At 38.4% G+C, this 19,995-nt stretch overlaps 2 protein-coding genes and 1 pseudogene across 2 annotated transcripts; 2 read left to right on the top strand and 1 right to left on the bottom strand.

Annotated features, from left to right (window-relative positions):
• Positions 1-19,995, top strand: part of LOC149045662 (DDB1- and CUL4-associated factor 1-like) — a 413,926-nt pseudogene that overhangs the window by 14,511 nt on the left and 379,420 nt on the right.
• On the top strand, positions 966-6,032 carry LOC149045678 (DDB1- and CUL4-associated factor 1-like). The gene is made up of 6 exons (XM_089207382.1): positions 966-1,224; positions 2,257-2,328; positions 3,028-3,110; positions 3,613-3,697; positions 4,345-4,529; positions 5,627-6,032. Exons 1-6 carry the CDS (start codon positions 1,111-1,113, stop codon positions 5,835-5,837), a joined length of 750 nt encoding a protein of 249 aa, XP_089063508.1. The 5' UTR covers positions 966-1,110; the 3' UTR covers positions 5,838-6,032.
• On the bottom strand, positions 13,842-16,949 carry LOC149045677 (uncharacterized). Its single transcript, XM_089207381.1, has one exon. It carries the CDS (start codon positions 15,234-15,236, stop codon positions 14,352-14,354), a length of 885 nt encoding a protein of 294 aa, XP_089063507.1. The 5' UTR covers positions 15,237-16,949; the 3' UTR covers positions 13,842-14,351.

The following is a 19,995-nucleotide window of genomic DNA, read 5'->3' as shown; positions in this document are numbered from 1 at the left end:
GTTGCCTCAAGACTGGTTCATTAGCCCTTATGTCCTTTCTGTGGACTTTTTGTTTGGATATTTCATGAAGTGGTCGAGTATGAAAATCTTTGCTACCCAAGCGGCTGGGATTCTAATCGGATCTTGCCGATTTACCCATAACTATAGTGTAAACTCGCTTCTGTCTGTGGGCTCTACAGTGTCAGAATGCATACGTTTTCTTATGTTTATTAGGGATCTGTGGCAAACCACGACAGCTTAAAACGAGAACAGCACTTGAAACGTGAAATGACCAAAATCTGCTTTGTCTGAGAACGGAAACCCTGGTGGCATAAGAGTAAAATTTCCATTTGGAACTTAACCCTGCTCACATGTGTTATGCTGTGGTTGTGGTCTGGCACCGTAAGAGACGGTAAACACACCCAGCCATTCGCAAAATCCGAACCAGAAATAAAAATTGATTATTTTTGTCGACGTCTTCCTCAGCGTTTCATTCCTGACTGCTCAAGTTCGCTATTATTTAACATTTTTTCCTTGCATCCCAAAGATGATGAACAGACTTCAACAAAACAACAACAACAACAAACAAGCAAGGCGAAAATTCTTCATTTTGAAACTGACTTGATAATGACAAAGTTGTGTAAAGTTGAGTCAATATCGGAGTCAACACGATAATCTTTGCTTACCTCTGCACGGTTCCTCAACCCCTTCCCTTCTCCCCCTCAACGTTGTTCTCCTCCCAGTCTTAGGCTGATTAAAGTTAATGAAAAAATTGCTTCTCAAACGTTAGGAAAACGTTAGGAATTTAAAAGTACTTTGCGTTTAAAGCTTTAAGCTATCAGGCCGAGTGCGTTGTTCCTTTTTTTTCCAGTTCTCGGTTCAACTATGATATAGGCCTGACTCTTTTTTCATTTTTTATTTTTTTCAACTGCTTGAGTAGTGTTTGGCGTCACCGCGATGATTACTCTTGTCTTCATTGTTTGCAGATTAGTGGAGCTGTTTCAAAATTTCAGTCGAAATCCAAGCCGGCTTTCATCGACGACATCTTATCCAAGATGTGTGGATGTGTCAGGGCCAGTAGTGGCATCAAAGTTCTGCTCTCCTTACTGATGGTGAAAACGCCATTGGTTGATGCAGATTGTATTCTTTCTCTGGCTTGTAAAGCGTTACGTGATTTATCGAGGAGCGACAAGATTAGAAAAGTCATTGGAAAACTATAGCTGTTTATCAGTGGCCAGTTACAAAGTGAGTATTGCACAGCGCGGTGCTTTTTTCACGCTTGTCCAATCATTTATATTATACAGCTGGGTGTGCCCGCGGGCAAGATGAAGCTAGTGCTGTGTTCTGATAGGCTACCCAAGCTCTTATTCGCTTGGGATATCACGCTTTTATCTCGCGCAAGATAAAAGATTGCGTTGCGTTGCGTTGGATGGAAAAGATCATGATTGGCTAAGTTTGGCAAACGCAAAGCAGTTGAAGTAAACTTGAGAAGGGGCCTGTCATTTTTCCTCCTGGAGGAGTGGGGTGGGGGTCAGAGTATTCTTTTTGTTTCACCATAAAATTTACCTGATCCTCCCTTAAGGGTCTGTAGTATTGTAATGATTCCACCTCATTGGCAGTCAATTCTATAGTTGCTCCTCTAAGCTCTGTTAGTGACGACTGATCCTCCTCCGCTCCCCCCCTGAAAACCATGGGATCCCCAGGAATTCACCTACCCCCTCCCCCCCCCCCCGTGATAAATAAAGACTTGTTCCCAAGAGTGAAGAAGATTAAAACCGACTGAAACTGAAAACCGATTTTTTTAATTTTTTTTAATTTTCTTTTTACGATGAACGAACCGTGACACTTCTTCAGACCTCAAATTTACTCCTCAAAAACCTATCTTCAGGGCTTGACCATTTACATGCTAACATCAGTATGCATATTCTCCATACTGTTCTCTATGTAATTCCTAAGGTGCTGACAAAGAGAATTTAGTTAAAAATCAAGAGCTTTTTATTTGGTGATCATTTTCTTTATTCTCGTGATCCTAATGTTTGCTTCAAGGAGTGATATTGTAAAGAGAAATTAGACGCTGGTCACTCTTAGAAGTCAAACGGTTTGAACCTCTTGTTTGTGTCGTTTGCATTTGGCTGATTCTTAGTAAAATAGAAATTATGATCTTGTGTTTCTTTTTTTTCTACTCGTAATAATTATCCTTACTATTGTTTAAAACAAATGATGGCTTTTATGAGGTCATGTAAACGTAGTACCTAAGTTTTTACTTTTTCTCCTCAGCCCGATGGCAAGTCTGTTTTACTTGGAACACAAATAAGCGAGTTGAAGGAATACAACTTAATAACTGGAAAGGTACAAAACTCAATCGACACATTTTGATTTCAAGTCAAACGCAAAATTTTTCTTGAAACAGTTGTATGTGAATGACTTAGTCGTTTATTGTGACAATTTTTTTTTTGTTCTTTTTTAGATTTAAACCGCTCAGTGCATGATTTTCATGTTCTTTTGTATTTCACGAATTTATTTTTAAAAAAGTATATTTTGCAGGAAGAGGCGACTTAATCATCTCTGTAGCGCAGACAGAGCAATTTCCATGTGCCAATGTTCAAAAGTAAGAGTACAACATGGAAGCTTCCCTCCCCATGTAGTCAAAAATCTGTTTCTTTCTACTTCAAACAGAGTGGAAAGTTTCATTAATGTTTTTCAACAATTTTTTTTTTGGCGCACCCACCCCTCCCTCCCCAGACCCAACAACAGTCAAATGGTAACAAGTTAGGTTCGATGTTGGATTTCGGTCCACATCCACACAAACAAGGCAGCTCCGCTATTGCTTTTAAATAACTTAACGTTCGGTCAAATTCAGTCTTCATGTTAACTGTTTAGTTTCCATATCTTTCGTTCAAACCAATCAACCCTTTTTATTCATGAGTTTTGCAGCGCGTTTCGCAACGTTATGAACCTATCTAAGGCTCATGTGACCATTTCAGGTTGTGCTCACGAATTCATTTATCACTGAAATTGTCTTTCTGTACTCCATTCTTCAACTTTTAGGACCGCGAACTTTTATTGACGTCATCTTCATCTGCTTCGCCTCCCTGTGCTCTTTGGTCATTTGGAGACGTTTTCGAAATGAAGTAAGTCTTTGAAAACCTGTTGGAAAACCACTAGTGCATTGGATAGTTACGTCCTTGTTTGTGTCTCTGCTTGGTATATTTGTATCTCACCTTTAACAAACTACAATGTTTGTCGCAGAAACATAAAGCAAACACATACTTCGCTATGTTTTACCATTAATTTTTATTGACTTGAGGATCGCTGAGATACAAAAAGAAGTTTTACATTGTTCTTTCAGAGTTACAACTTTTACAGAAGACACTTAGACAAACTAACTTCATAGATTACAGGAGACGAGTAATGATTTCAACTTAATGCACCTGCGGCAATCAACGCTCAAGATCAAAACAAGCAAAATGGGAAATAATTTAGGTGTATATCATGGCTCGTATCCTATAATCAGATTGGTGTTAATAACACGGTGACAGTAGGCGAACTGTAATATTTCGTCGTTACATTTATCTCTCTATTTGATAAAAAATGTTATGTACCTATAATTTTATTTGTTTGTCTTTGGCTCAGACATACATTTAGCGAAGACACCTGGGTAAAGTCTAGTAATTTATCAGAACACAGAATTATTGGCACACGCGACGCTACTGCACATGTGAGTTCAAGACATATGATACATTTTCACTTCTAAATACATCGCGATCAGCCTTAGTTTGACAAATTGTCGCTGTTCATTTAGAACATTTACAAAAGGACAAATATATAAGCGAAATTGCTTCAGCGTGAACACGGGACAGCAAGGACGATAGAATCGCTGATTTCGCCTTAGTTTGTGCGCGATCATTTTTTGTCTCGAATACATGGACTTTCAAGAAGCATTTTTAGCTCAGACTTCATGACCAAGATCACTTTTCTACGCCTCAGTTTACTTGTTCTGAGGCCTGTTGGCTGTGTTTAATAATTTTTTATTGGTTATTTTGATATGCTTTAGAAACAACTTTGGTTTTTCTTTCACGTCTCTCAGTTGAAATGCGTCTTTTGAAAAATTAAACAAACTTTAAGGCGTCGAACTCGAGATTTCTATCGGTAGATCGTTAATTAATTGGAAGCAAAGCCTTGTGATTACCTTAGTAAGGGTTGACCAATGTTTTCTTGTATTTGGTTCAGTTTTTTTTTTTTTTGTCGTTTATTGCTTGTGGTACTTCTCTGCTAAAACACCCTTTGTATTTCTCGATAACAACGAGCATTAGAATGCAGTTAGAATGTGATGATATTATTCACTAGATTATATTCAACTATCAGATTTACGACACTGCGACAGGTCAGCGGGTACTAACTCTGCACGATTCCAACACCACTAACAACTACTCAAAGAACCTCGCCTCCTTCAGTCCCACGGACGACCTGGTACTGAACGACGGTGTATTATGGGATGTCAAAGGCAAACGGGTTATACACAAGTTTGACAAGTTAAACAACTTTGTAAGGTAAGCTTTTAAATCGGAAACCTCTGCATTGTTTTGTTTTCCTCCCTTCCATCCTTTTTCTTTCATTCCCATCCTCTTCCTCTCCCTCTCCTCCTGCTTACCTTCCTTTCTTCTCTTTTTTTCTCCCTCTTCTCACTCCTTCAGAGATGAGAGGATTCTTATGATTTCTATGAAATATTAAATTCAGTTCATCTTGATCGTAAGACCTGAGCCGACAAATTCACCTTTCATTAAGGGGTAGTGACTACATATCTCAGTCGGCCAGGGCACTGCATCCGGCATCTCGCGAGGTCACAAGCTCAATTCCTGTTCAAAGTCTCAATGTTGTTTTTGTTTTTGTTTTTGTTTTTTTTCTTTCCTCCAAACCTCTTTGTGAAATTATTTGAGGAGCTGAAGCCCAATCATTAAAGCGTAGGAATCAGGGTCGAGGAGTCTGGGTTGGGACCCTGGTTAGGTCTTTGTGAAGTGTTCTTTGGGAAGATACGTTATTCTCACAGTACATCTCTCCACCGAGGAATAAAAATGGGTAGCAGCAACTGGTGCGAAAACTTGACGAAATGCTGGGGAAGGGGGAGGGGAGGAGAGCCTTGCGACTAACTAGCCTTTCATTTCCAGTAGAGGAAGAAATTTGTAACATTTCATGATTGCATAAGTTACAAAATATCACCGCAAAGATCTCGTCATCATGTCATAACAGTTCACATGAATTATTTCATATCATAAATCCCGTAATGATCTTTTTTAGAATCAGGCGAGCACCGACGAAAGCGATTGCCGGATATACGAAGTTGGGCGGCTGCGTAGGGCTGATGACGAGGACGAGCAGGTATGAGAATCTTGAGGACTTTCACATCAATATTCGCAAGAACGGACCAATCAAAGAGAAGTGAAACCGCCATCTTGGATGCGAATTCGGTTAGGTGATTGGTTCTTGCCTTATTTGCATACAAAATCCTGCACTTTGTTAGTTTGTGGACTATAGCGCCCCCCTGGCACTAAAGCAGAGATGAACTTTAAATCACGTCACTTATTGCAACACGTGTTTGATGTAGGTCAACAAAATAACGACTCTTTGACGACTGCCTTTTTTCTCGTAGGAATCCGACGAAGGTGGCGAGGAAGATGACTATGTCGATGACGATGATGATGAGAATGATGATGATGACGATGACGATGATGATGATGACGACGAAATTGAAATCACGATATCTGGCGATGATGATTCGGATGATGGCAGTGACATTGCAATCTTTTGAAGCGCCGCTTTTAAGTTTCCATCTTTCAGTTGTTAATTCAACTCAACAATGAGCACGTCATTCTGCTATGTTTTTATCTTTGAAAAATGTATGTGTATCACACAATTTGGGAATGATAGTTTAGGCTTGGAGTTGAGCTTGTTGACGGCGGAGTTTTATGTCAATTGCTATGTAGCAGAAAGTAGAAGTCATCATCGAAAAAGTTACACCCATGTTACTGATTATCAAATAAATAGAAAGGATGGAATGGTTTGTTATTTCTCTTGTAATGTAAACAAGCCAACAAAGGACTAAAGTTACTCTTACTCGCCACAGAGTTACTACTTGTCGATATATTAGCCCAAGTGAAACAGCTAAAAGTCTGCCTGTATTTATTGCAGTCAGTGTGAGAACAGACACGCCACAGAAAATGACCCCCAAGGTTCGGTTGATGAGCGAGCTATGGTAACAAATTGCAGAGTGTTAAGGGGAAATTACGTAAGCAAGATGAAACGGCTGGAAACTGAGTCCAACAATGATATCAGTGCATGCAAAATTACTGAACAAACATTTTGATGGTTGATGAAGGGAAGAAATCTTGCAGAGAGGGAAAAGAATGAGACCATTTCCCACAATGGCTGCAACGGAAATTATAAGATCAATGACGAAACAAACATAATAAGACTTCGATCACATACGCCCGCGAAGCAACGAAATTGATCAATTCCTGTTTGGTTTGTATTTTCCGTCAGGTTCTCCATGTTATTTTATAGCAGTTACCACTCTTTCATCGCTAAAGGCGTTGAGAACTCTCCTCTTGAACACCACACTGAACATACAAAGAACGAATCTAGTTTCCAAAATGAGCAGGTGGTGATATCTAAGTCTCTCTAGCCATGTAAGACTTTCGACTGCAGAAGGGGGGTTTTCTATATTCAAGAAAAACAAAGTTGAAGCGTTTTCGGTCAATATCATTTTGTTTTCTTTTCCTATAGTGATTTTCCAATATTTCATGTGGCTTATTTTTTCATTTTTACTTCAAAAGAAGCATGGAGGTAATTGTTTGTATTCAGCTGGCTGTTTGCGGTGGTAACACTGTTTTTCCGCACACCACAGCCTACTCGTTTCAAAGCAAATTTCATTAATTTTAAAGTTGTGTTTTCTCTTCAGTTCCTAATCGAATTCATTCAGAGGAAAAAGTGATATCGAGCTAAGATTTTCACGAATATTTTTCAGCCTTGCGCTTATGTTTTTCGCCAAGTTAAAGATTACCTCTACTCACTAACATATTTTGACGTGCCGGCAAATTGGCTCTCGCTAATGAGTTCTGAATTTAGGGAACACACGCGCGGCAAAGTAATCAATTTTTCTGTTATGAATAAACGGAAACTAGCATACGGTAGCCAGTTTACGTCCTCAACTCAGTTGATAACATTAAATTAAATTTGAATCTCTTTCTTTAGTGCTGGAAGTTCAGAGAAGTGAGAATTGCAGTAAAGAAGACAATCAGCGTTTTGTTGTGGTTTGTAGTTCAAGAATTCCTTTATTTATGAGAATGGACCACGATGTTCCTCAACATTAGTATATTATGTATTTTTTTTTCATCAAAAAAGCATTTGCTTATCATAAAGGAACCACAGGTATGTTACCTTAAAACAAAACGAGCATGGCTAAGAAGGGCAAAGACACACATGAGTCAGGAACTGAAAAGAAAACCTGACTTGTTAAGGAAGCTCTACAAATTATCGGCGAAAAATAATTCACAGATTCTATGTCATTTAGTATGTTAAATAAATGTGGCACCCCGCTCACTAAACATGATGAAAATTCGAAGAATATGAATAAAACACGAAAGAGTTAAAAACAAGTCTAATTATAGCTGTGACATTTGTCGTCGGAAAATCAGACCACAGGAGGAATTTTTTATCCAATAGAAACTGTTAAAATTCTCAACAAAACAATAATACTCTTACATCGATTACGGATCGCCCAATAAACGTTCATTTGCTGCTAAAAGAGGGAAAGACAGAGCCTCAAGTCTGAACGTGAGCGCCAATGGCGACCCTCACAAGCCAGTTATCTTCACAATTACCAATTGGAGTAGTAGCATTTCTCCTCGCTTTCAACATTGTCCTCTCCTTCACTGCATCTCTTGGTAATGCTCTGCATCTATTAACATTTTAGGAAGTGTCCTCTTTGCATCCCGCTGCAAAGGTCTTGTTTGAATGTCTAGCCGCTACCGATATTTGTGTGGGTCTTTTTTCACAACCTCTGTTCGTGACTGTGTTATTTCTTTACATTAATCTTGGTAACACCAACATAGATATTTTGTATTACCTCGAAGAGGTTGTTTCTATATCCAACTATGTTGTGTTTGGAGTGACTGTACTGATATCAACAGCCGTCAGTGTTGACAGACTTCTTGTTCTGTTATTGAGGCTGAGATACATACAAGTTGTGACACTAAAGCGAACTCAAGCTGTTTTACTTTTATGCTGGATAATTGCTGTTTTATGCGGATTGGTTCGTGTTTGGAGTCAAACGGATTCGGAGATTGTTGCTTTTGTGGCCGTTGTGGTATCTCTGGTTACTGCCGTGTTTTGCTACGTAAAGATCCACCTGAGATTACAGCGATACCAGGCTGAAGTAGAAGACAACCCTGGCGAGGGACGGTCAAACGCAGGAGAAGATATAGGAGTAGGAAAAGATGAAGCAGGCGCAATAACGGGGACAATAACAGCCACAGAAGAAGGAGCAGGTGTAAAAGGTACAGGAAGGGGAAGAGTACGTGCATGGACAGCAAAAGGTTCATCAAAACAAAGATTAAACGGGAGAGTTCAACTAAACATCAAACAATATCAGAAAACAGTTTCCAGCATATTTTGAGTGCAGTTGGCTTTAGTGGCATGCTACACCCCTTTTATAATTATGTCGATATTGAGACATGCAGCACTTAGTGGATCAGCAGTTCATGCTCTCTGGCTCTTTACGAAAACTTTAGTTTATCTGAACTCATCTCTGAATCCCTTTCTTTACTGTTGGAAAATCGCAGAAGTGAGAAAGGCAGTAAAGGACACAGCCAGGGCGTTTTGTTCTTGTTCGTAATTCGAGGTCGCCTTAACTTATATGGAAAAACTTCCGTGTCCTTAAAGAAATAATTTTTGGCGAATTTTCATATTAATCAATAAGGAATCATTGAATGCTGACGAGTAATTGCACTTACGGAGTCGAAAACTCTATTGCAATATGAGAGGAATACAAATTTCTTTTTCTTTTCCATGTTCTCTTTACAGGAAGGAGAATAAGAAGAAGAGGAAGACATAACATCAATTAGTCTCTTTTTTTTGCCATGAAATACAATGAGATATTGATTGAGAATTGATTTTTCTATCTATTTTGGACGGGTTTCTAATATTTCTTTAAAGATCGCCCATGCGTAAACAAAATTAATAAATAAACGTTAATTGTGGACTTGTCTTTGCTCGATATCCCCTGTTCTCTCATACGTAAATCTAATATCTCGCATTTTCACTGAACAAACCGTTTTCAGCGAAGTGCGAAGCAACTTTGTCGAATAAAACCTTAAAAGAGTCTACCCCGTACATTTGTGCGGCCCCTTTAGTCCTCTTGCTGGCAGCGCTTTTAAACAAGGAAAGTTGTTATTCTCTTTTCCTTTTTCGCCGCCTCAGTTATTGCTGACTTCTCTATTATGCAGTCACAGTGAACCACTGCTTTCTTTTGCATTTTTGGCCTCTTTCAGCTGACTTTCCCCCCCACAATCGGGAGGAAAAACCTCAAGATGAATATGTCTAACCTTTATTTTAAAATGCGTCATGCTTGAATATCAAATAAGACCACATTAAACATCTCACAAATTGAGGACGCCACAAAAATGGCTGATTGGTAATTAAATGGCTTATATTTTGCTATTATTAAATTCGAGAATAATAAAAAAACGAGATTTAGCTAAACTTTAAGTTCTCTTGAACATTAACTTTATGATGAAAACACCAGCGGTCGTCTCAGTCCTTATCAATGTTCAACAAAATTTTTTTCCACAAACAGTTCACATCTGCTTCCAAAAACAAAGCGTAAAATGTGTAATGATGCAATACGAATAAATCATTCACACGAGCTCTAGGATATACTGTAGGCCATTTTGGCAATAGTCTTGGTTTTAAGGGCGTGATGAATGACTCAATAGCTTAGTCATTAAAACCGGCTACGCTCTCACAGAAAGGCACAATCTGTCTCCTTCTGACGGTTTTTTAAGAAGTATTACGTGCTTACTTCTCGGTACCTGTTGTAGTATTTAGCTAGAGACTGGCAAATTGGGTCCTTAGGCTTTCAAATACTTCATTCTTAGTTGCATAAATAAACCTTTTTGGTTGACAGATATGTTAGCCTGCTTGTTTTGATAACACCAAGGGTAACAATACATGATTATTGACACACTTCAGTTGTTGTTGTACAGGTGCTGGTGTTGGTGGCCAGCCAAGACCTTTCAAGTTTATTTATATTTCCTTCATTGACATTAATTTTACAAGATATGGATAGAAAAATGATCCATTTTCCAATATTGTCTTCTCGGAAATGTTTGCATTATTACGATAAGTTGTGATGCCAATCGTCCTATTGAAAGTTTATCAAATAATTATTTCTTAACTCTTCACCAAGGTAGAGTTAACTAGTGGTGGATATTTACCAAGCTGCCAAGCGGAGATGTAAATATCTACCCCTAGCCACCGGCACTTAGATGAATATTTGTTTTTGTATATAATTTAATACTGTGAAATAAAATAATACAAAAATATGATTTTGAATAATTTATTCCTCTAATAATCACAACATTTTCGGGCGCAAATACTTTTCCTCACTGGATATTTCCACCACTAATTGTGAGCTTAGCAACTTCTCACCTACTTCAAATCTTGAACTATCGAAGATTTCCCGCTCTGTTGTGCAGAAATCGTGCTGTCTGGATCCTTTACCAGCCACGTTACTTAAAGAACATCTGGACCTGCTCCTACCATCTATTTGTAGTATTGTAAACCTGTCACTGGTATCTGGTTTTCTACCTTCGTCCCTTAAAATCGCTGTTGTAACCCCTCTTCTCAAGAAACCGAACCTGGACCACGAAGTTCTTAGTAATTTTAGGCCTATTTCGAACCTTAAGGTTATCTCGAAAGTCATTGAGAAGGTTGTGGCAGTGCGTCTTCAAGCTTATCTTGACTTCTACCAACTCACAGAGCCGCTACCATCTGCCTACAAATCATTCCACAGCTGCGAAACCGCCCTTCTCCGTGTTCAAAATGACATTTTGCTTGCTATCGATAATCGCCACTGTGTCATGCTCCTGTTACTAGATCTCTCCGCTGCATTTGACACTGTTGACCATGTAATACTGCTCAAAAGATTGAATTCTAAATTCTCAATACGTGGCACTGCACTTGACTGGTTCCGCTCCTACCTTACTAACCGCACACAAGTCGTCCTAATCGATGGGAGGAAATCGCAATCTCGTGAGCTCAAGTGTGGAGTACCTCAAGGCTCCGTTCTTGGGCCGATCCTCTACCTACTTTACACTGCTCCTCTTGCCGACATTTTACGTTTTCACGACATGCAATTTCATTTCTATGCCGATGATACTCAGTTGTACATTTCTTTTTCCGTTAACGATGATCTGGAATTAACCAGTAGCATTGCTAAAATCGAGAATTGCTTATCCGATCTGGATAAGTGGATGGCCTTAAATAAGCTGAAGCTAAACAAAGACAAAACTGAACTTCTCTACCTTTATTCAAAGCACAACCCTCAACAGTCTATACCTCCACTTCGTTTTGGTTCTGATATAATACAGCCGTCTTCATCTTCCAGAAATATCGGCGTCGTTTTCGATAGTACTATGTCAATGCTCCCTCATGTCAAATCTGTCTGTAAATCTGCCTTCTATCATCTTCGGAACATTTCCCGTATAAGGAAATTACTATCCATTAAGACCACTGAGACTCTAGTCCACGCCTTTGTAACCTCCAAGTTGGATCACTGTAACTCTCTTTTATACGGTGTCCCCAAATATGCTATCCAAAAGCTCCAATCAGTGCAGAATGCGGCAGCTCGACTTATTACCAGCTCTCGTAAATTCGACCGCATCACCCCTGTTTTGTTCGACCTACACTGGCTTCCAATTTCTGAGCGAATTAAATTCAAAATAATTCTGCTCACCCATAAAGCTCTTCACCAGCAGTCTCCTGTCTACATTCAAGACCTAATACGCCGTCATTCAACTTCAAGAACGCTTCGTTCGTCTTCAACATTGCGTCTGACTCCTGTCAACTTTAATCTCAAGTCCTATGGCTATAGAGCTTTTGCTGTTTCGGCTCCTGAACTGTGGAATAAACTACCTGATGACATTCGTTCTTGTGATAATTTAAATATTTTTAAACGTAAACTTAAGACTCATCTTTTTAAAAATTACTTTAATGTATGATTTCTTTTCTTATCCATGTCAAACGCCTATATCTTAGACATCAGTTAACTTAAGACTTACTTTTAATGTTATTTTAACGTGTGATATTTTAATATTTTTGTAAAGCGCTTAGAACAGGACTGGATAAGCGCTATATAAGTAGTTTTATTATTATTTATTTATTTATTGTAAATCCCCTGGAAGTGAATGGAGAAGGATGTGCGGAGTAACGTTTTAATTACTACTTTTGGGTTCCTTATATCTATATACGGATCGAAATATGTCAGATTTTCGGAAGATTCAAACAAAAAAAAAGTTTAATTTAATTTCGTGTGCAGAAATTTCAAAATCCTACCTAAACAATAAATACTTCCTTATAAATACTGAAAAAAAGGCAAAAACCAAAATTTTTGAGATCGACATCAGAGTCACCACCGATATTTTGATCGACGATCGTGGTTTTATTTCACTTTCATTTAAAGGACACTTCCTGTCTCAGAAAAAAAATTGTTGTCTTAGCCCAGCCTTGAACTGGGAGAGAAATCTGAAGTTTAGTATCATCCAATAATATTCAGTAAAACAAGATTGAAGGGCATATGAAAAGTCATTTACATAAATTCTGAACAAAACAAGTCATGGAATAACCGCTTGTGGCACCTTGGATTCAAAGACCAGAGAGTCAGGGACTCAGAATTTATGAGCGCTACTTGTTTTCTAGCAGATGGACTAATGATGAACTAAGCCACGTCGAAATGCCCTCGTTTATTTTGTCAAAGAACTTGCTCATGTCAAGAAACACGACGACGGACAGTAAGAAAATAACTGCCGTTGCCTATTTCTCTAAAAATCATAGCACAGTACTTCTCAAGATGAAAGTTGAAGTAATGGGTTAGGCAATGTCAGCGTTATATGTAAGTGCTCGTGAAAAAAACAACTGATAATGACTGAATGAGAATCCATTATTATATTAGCTCGTCTGTGTTTCTCGAAAACGCCATCTATTGCTTGATTAAACTCGACATATTTGCTGACATAGTGCACTAGGAAGGCACGATTAGTGTCAACAATATTCAAACACAATATCCCGAGACGCCAAAATGCCTGAAACTGGAGATAAAAAGTAAAAAAATCATGCTTCCTTGGCGCTTGGAATATCTGCCTTAGGCCAACTTCTGCACTAAGAATCATCACAATGGGGTCATTTATGTTTCAAACTATTAAAACACTTTTCTCAGACAATGATTAGAAGCAGTGATGTGAAATAACAACATTCAAGACTAATCAGCTTAATACCGCCTATCTAATCAACAAATTGGAATAGAGAACTCGATTGAAAAGGCGGGTGAGTCAGTAGCTGTCTACAAAAGGATAAAATGTATTGGGTTAATAATGTTTTGAGGATATGCTACTCCTGGTTGCTAAGCGAGCGTAAGCTGGGAATAGAAAAATATATACACTTATCAGAACTAACGCAGCGCTACTGGATTTTCGTCAATCTTACTCTTTGAAGGAGGCCAGATGTCATTTTAGTTTATGATATCCTTCAAATCTACAGTTAGATCCAGACCAGCAATTTTGCTGCAATGAATGGAGTAAACGAAACGAGTTTAGCTTAAATAAGTTTATTGAAGCATTTAGGGAGTGCTTTACAACAAGTAAATTATTCTTAATTAGATTAGGAAATATTACTTATACTAGGAACAACACTCACAAACTTTCGCAGCATTTCTGACTTGATCAGTTATAAAAATTATCTTAACAGCAATTTCTTTTTTTTTTCTTTTTTTTTGTCTCTATCAGCCTACAGTCAATAACATCAACAACAAAGCACCGACAAGTGCACCAAGTGAATAAACGGTAAACTAAGAAATGCAAAAGTGAAGTAAATAAACAAGTTTTTTCTTTGAAGGAAATTCCACTTAACCTCCACTTATAAACTATGAAAATGGTTATCATCACTACCAAAGCATTACTAAAGTAAAAGTACGAAAAAACCTACGTCTTAAAATAAAAAAGTATGAAATATTGAGGCTGAAATTCTCGAAATATAAACTACAAATTACCACAAAGTGTTATAAGACTACAACCTTAGAGGTTCAGCAATTCTGCTATTAAGCCTCAGTCCTGCACAAGAGGAGTTGCTTCAGATGACTCCTCGTCTTTGTCACTTCCAGTTTCGTCTATATCCGCAGCAGTAAGTTGATTACCATCATACTCTTGTAAGCCAGCGTCTCCGTCAAAAAGGTCTACAGCATCACTTTGGTCGTCCATATAGTTTCCAAGATCGTCTTGTTCATCCTTCGTATACTCTAGAAGGCAAGCCTTAGGTTCTTCTTCTACTGCCTCCTTTTCAGATTGAACTGCTACAGCACCTTCATAACCAACGGTATTTTCAGGTTCACTTGTTACACCTTTTTCGTCATTAGTTTGATTTTCTGGAGGGAACACGAAATCACTGACGCCTTCTTTTTCGATCAGAGGATTGTATTCTAAAGAATCAAGATCTTCCTCTTCAATCACACAAGGGAATGGTGAGGCATCGGGTTTGTTCGCCTCATTTGCGGAGCGTGCGAAAGAGGTTGGATCTTCTTTTTCAGTAAGAGAAAGGCATTCTGTGGCTTCCAAATCTTCTTCCCCAAGTACAGGGGAGCATGCTGAGTTATTGGAATCTTCTTCCTCAACCACAAGGGGGTATGCTAGAGAATCAGAATTTTCTTCGTCAGTCACAAGGGGACATGCTGAAGCAGTTAGACCGTCTTCGTCCATCACCAGGGAGGATGGTAAAGGATCAATTTCTTCTTCCTCAATCGCAAGAGGGCACTCGGAGTCATCAACATCTTCTTCCTCGCTCTCGCTAAGGTATGGTAAAGTATCACTCTCCAAAGGGTACGCTTGGGCATCCATATCTTTCTTATCACTCTCAAAAGGGTATGCTGCGCAACCTTCTTCTTCTACTTTGATTCCGAGAGGGAAAGCTGTAGCACCATCGTCAATTCCAACCATAGAGGGATGTGCGGTAGCACCGTGCTTACCCACTTCACGGGCGAGATTTCCTGCAGCTGCCCCTTTGTCTTGTAAGTTAATAGCGAGGGGGAAAGCTGTAGCACCATCGTCAATTGCAACCACAAAGGGATGTGCAGTAGCACCGTGCTTACCCACTTCATGGGCGAGATTTGCTGCAGCTGCTCCTTCCTCTGGTACGTTAATAGCGAAAGGGAAAGCTGTAGCACCATCGTCAATTGCAACCACAAAGGGATGTGCAGCGGAACGGTGCTTACCCACTTTATGGGAGAGATTTGCTGCAGCTGCCCCTTTCTCTGGTACGTTAATAGCGAAAGGGAAAGCTTGAGCACCATTGTTTATTGCAATCACAAAGGGATGTGCCGTAGCACCGTGTTCACCCACTTCACTGTCGGGATCCGTTGCAGGTGCTCCTTCGTCTCCTGCGTTAATTCCAAGAGGGAAAGCTGTAGCATCATCGTCCACTGCAACCAGAAAGGGATGTGCCGTAGCACCGTGTTCACCCACTTCACCGATGGGATTTGCTGCAGCTGCTCCTAGTTCGTCCGGTCCTGCATCTTCTGGGTTTGCAACAGCTCCACGGTCATCGACAAAGTTGTACTTATCCTGATCATACTTGTCATCGTCAAAGATATCTACATATGTCTATGAAAAAGATTAGAAGGTAATCAAGAACTGCAGGAGTTAATAAAACTTGAACGAATGAATTTTAAAAATTCAACAAAGAAATTCCAAAAATGAGTCAGTAAAAAGAAAAAAAAGAGCAGATCAGATATCAATCACAAAGACAAGAACCATTAGTACTTGCATGAATTGAAAGTCAGGTATGGTCTTCCTTTCTGTCAAAGTTTTCCAAAAGTGTTATTTTAAGATGTGTTCCGTTCTTTCTTGTGTGTAAACAACAGAGGGAAAATAAGGATGATCCAGACTGACATAACGTAACCACACTTGCATATGTTTAAAAGTAACATTGGCTCATGATGAAATTAAACTGAATTCACAAATTGTTAGCGGCTGGGTAGTTAATGCGTTTTGACATCACATTGACGTGAAAAGAAATTCGCAATTGACTTGGTAGGATACAAATTTCAATTTCTGAAGTATATACTGAATTAGACGCTGTATGGCAAACCTTTGTTTTAATATATGTATCCATTGTTTGGTAGAGCTTCACAAAGTGTGGCCGGCTGGCGCTTTCGTATTTCCAGCAGCTTAACATCACCGCGTATCTATAGAAAAACACAGGGACATATGATCACAGTAATTCTGCGATAGGCATTAATATTGCAAGTAGCAAAGTTGAGAAACCACAACTAGTTACAAAAATAACTGAAATGCTAAGTTTATCTCATTACATTGCAGCTCAAACGAATTCTGTGATGAAAAACCCATCGTATTCTTTATTTGACTCAATAAATTTTCATTTTAATTTTTGTAGTGACAAGATAAAATTAATTTCTTAGGAAGGCTACTTATTCAGAGCGAGTGTATCAAAAACACCTGACCACAGCAGCAATCGATGTTGCTTTTGACTTATATAACATTCCACACAACGAGGAAAGAACACTTACAAACTGTCGTCGATATGTTCAGGCTTTGGCAGACGATAACCTTCTTCGATTTTTTTCATTGTCGTGGATTGAGACCATCCATCGTAAGGAATGCCTCCTGTGGAAAATAATGTTTTTTTCTGTTGGCCAAAAAAGCACACTTTTGGTTGTAATCACTTTCATTCCTCTCATTCTTCTGTCAAAACGACAGTTAATTGCTGAAATACATTTCGTTTTTATATCAGATGAAAGAGTACTGTAAAAAAAACAAATTTAAGTGTAGCAATGGATTTAAGGTTTTTCAATAATGTACTAAATACTTTCCGTTCTACTTAAACTTAAGCTTTATTTCAAGTTGCTATGCATCTTTATAATGTTATTTATCAGCGACATTGAGTATTGCTTCTACTTCTCTATTGTACAATGCTCTTTTGTCCACTCGGTATCACTCATCAGTTAGTAATTATGCGTGCAATTTCGGCAAGTATATTTCCTGAATATAAAGTAACAAATAAGTTAAGTACCGACAGTGAAGATTTCATACAAGACGATGCCGTAGGACCACCTGTCAAAGAAATGGAAGGATGACGATATATCTCAACTGGCGTAGAAAGATAATAATTACTCAGATACTTGGGATGTTTAAAAACATGCCATCAAGATATAAGCAACCTCCCTAAGAGAAAACGCCATATTTATTAGTTTGATTATCCACTCATCCTTTCATCCGTCTTTTCTTGTCCTAATCAAATTTTGGATATTGGTCGTTAAAGTTAATATTCATATAGTCTCATACTACAACTGTAAACTCAGCTGTTCCTCAGCTTGACGTTTCCAAATAACTCTCTAATCAATAGAGCACTGAATATTCTAGTGTCCCTCGCTACGTTAAGGTAGAATCGTAAAAAATATTCACTCTTGGAATATATGTAGATAATAACCAATACAGTACGTACACATCGCTTTTGGTTGACAGCTGTTCCACATGTCCAAAGAGAATCTCGGGTGCAGTCCATTTGATTGGGATACATCCCTGGATGAGTAACCAAAATATTATAAACATCTGAAATCTAAAGAGGCTTGCATACAGCTCCTAAAATAATTTGCATATTAGATTAAAACCGTGATGTGAGGATTCACGATAAAGTCAACAGCAGTAGACACCTTTGTACAAATTCTATGAAAACAATTCACACACTCCTTTTGCTTTAAATTTCCTGTGTTACTTTGCCCTTCGAGTTTGTATCTTTGTTATTCAGAGAACAATATCTCTTTCGGCTTTCTTATTTCCTGTGTTCACTCCCTTGGTACAATTTCTTTTCTTCTGTGAAAGCTTCGATACGCTTAGAATGGCTTCCCATTAAAGGGAAATATGTTTTGCAGTAAGACTGTATAACTGAAAAGAAAGGTTTGTAAGGACAGTAATATTTTAATTCTTCACATTTTTATCTTCCATACCAGCAGCCCCAAAACCAATTGACTAAATGATGAAAAAACTCTGAAACTTACCTTCTTGGCATTTCCTGGGCCGTATTTGAAATCCTGATAAGAGAGGCCAAAGTCAGTCAACTTGCAGACACGATGCTCATCAAGAAGAATGTTACGAGCTGCAAGATCGCGATGAATTATCTGAAATCGAAAACAAATAATTATATGATCTGCTAAAAGGTAGAAAGTTCAACATCATACTAATGTCAGACCATTTCTCTGTGAAATAATGACTCTAATGTGCCGGATATTTTTAGCCGTATGGAGTATTACTTTGACGATTTGCAAGTCATGCCATTTTATCACATGCAGGACCACATGCTGACCAGAAAGAGTTTGAGCACTTACCCCTCTGGACGCGAGGAAAGTCATACCATGTGCGATCTGTTTAGCAAACAGCACCATGTCGTATGTTGTCAAGTGGTCGACCCCTCCGACCCCATGATGATATTGGTCGAAAACCCCCCTGGATTTTCTGAGATAACCCAGCAAGTCACCTCGCCACAGGTACTCCATGATAAGTATTGGCTGAGCTAAAAGGGAAAAACAAGAAAATTATTTTACGGCAAGCAGTGCAGAAGTTCCAAAACGTGTTTGAATTGTACATGCTTTATTTAGTCATACCTCAAGTTATATCTGTAATGAATCAAAGTAGAGACAGGGAGGGAAAGTGAAAGAAGAAAACACACAGATAGAAAATAGACGGACACATACGGCTGATAGAAATCTACAGACAGACAGACAGAAAAAACAGAGATGACAGATTAATAGACAAAGACTTGCCATCGTAAGTTGAAGTTTTTATCACAATTAGCATGTAGATTTTAGAGCTAACATCTTCCAAGTAAAATGCCCCTCATTCAATGCGAAGTAAATTCATTTAAAACAGTCAAAAAATTGAAAATAACCATTGCATTAGTACAGCATCTTAGCAAGGACTAAGAATACTGATAGAAGTATTTGTACCAGTGGTTGAACTCAGAGATGTCTCAATCGTTGCTGTGAATTAGTTGATTATAATCATAACAATAGCTGATTACCTCCAACTGTGACACAACCAATGAACTTAACAACATTTTCATGGCCCTCCCTTCCAAAGAGTTTTAATAACTCGATCTCTCTCAGCAGGGCCTTCCTTCCTTTCTCTCCGGAGATTGCTAGGAAACCACACAAAAATTAGGTAAACAAACAAACTTTGCATGTCAAGAGAGACACAATTAATTATGTGGTAAACATCCACATCTGGAATTGTTGTATGCTTGGTGTTATCTTACCAGCGCAAATTATAAGGCATTTGGTCTACGTAAAAAAAAATTAGTTTACTAGACTCCATATAATCCATACTTGCCACAAAAATGTCAGTTAGCCGTATTGTTCAATTTATTGAACATGAAATTTCCAAAATAGATTCATCCTCCTTGAAAAAAAATATTTGCTAAGAAAACGCTGCGCATCTCGAGCATTGTTGTTAACTAGGCAAGCCCATTGAACCGTGCAATTGTTTACAGATAACTTACAAAAGTAGAGACGCAATTAAGCCTAGAAATTCCATCTGTTATAATACCTAATAGTCGGTCGAATATATATTTGAGACAGTTTTTTTTTAAATACATGCTCTGTTTGCGCCTTCTTGTTTCCTACAGATCATAAATTAGATAATCCTTGCTTTTATCTTACTAAAAGCTACAATAATTCGTAAGCAT

The sequence above is a fragment of the Pocillopora damicornis genome, chromosome 5, assembly GCF_964200805.1.
Source record: "Pocillopora damicornis chromosome 5, jaPocDami1.2, whole genome shotgun sequence".
NCBI classification, from domain to species: domain Eukaryota; kingdom Metazoa; phylum Cnidaria; class Anthozoa; order Scleractinia; family Pocilloporidae; genus Pocillopora; species Pocillopora damicornis.
This window is presented reverse-complemented; position numbering and strand designations above follow the sequence as displayed.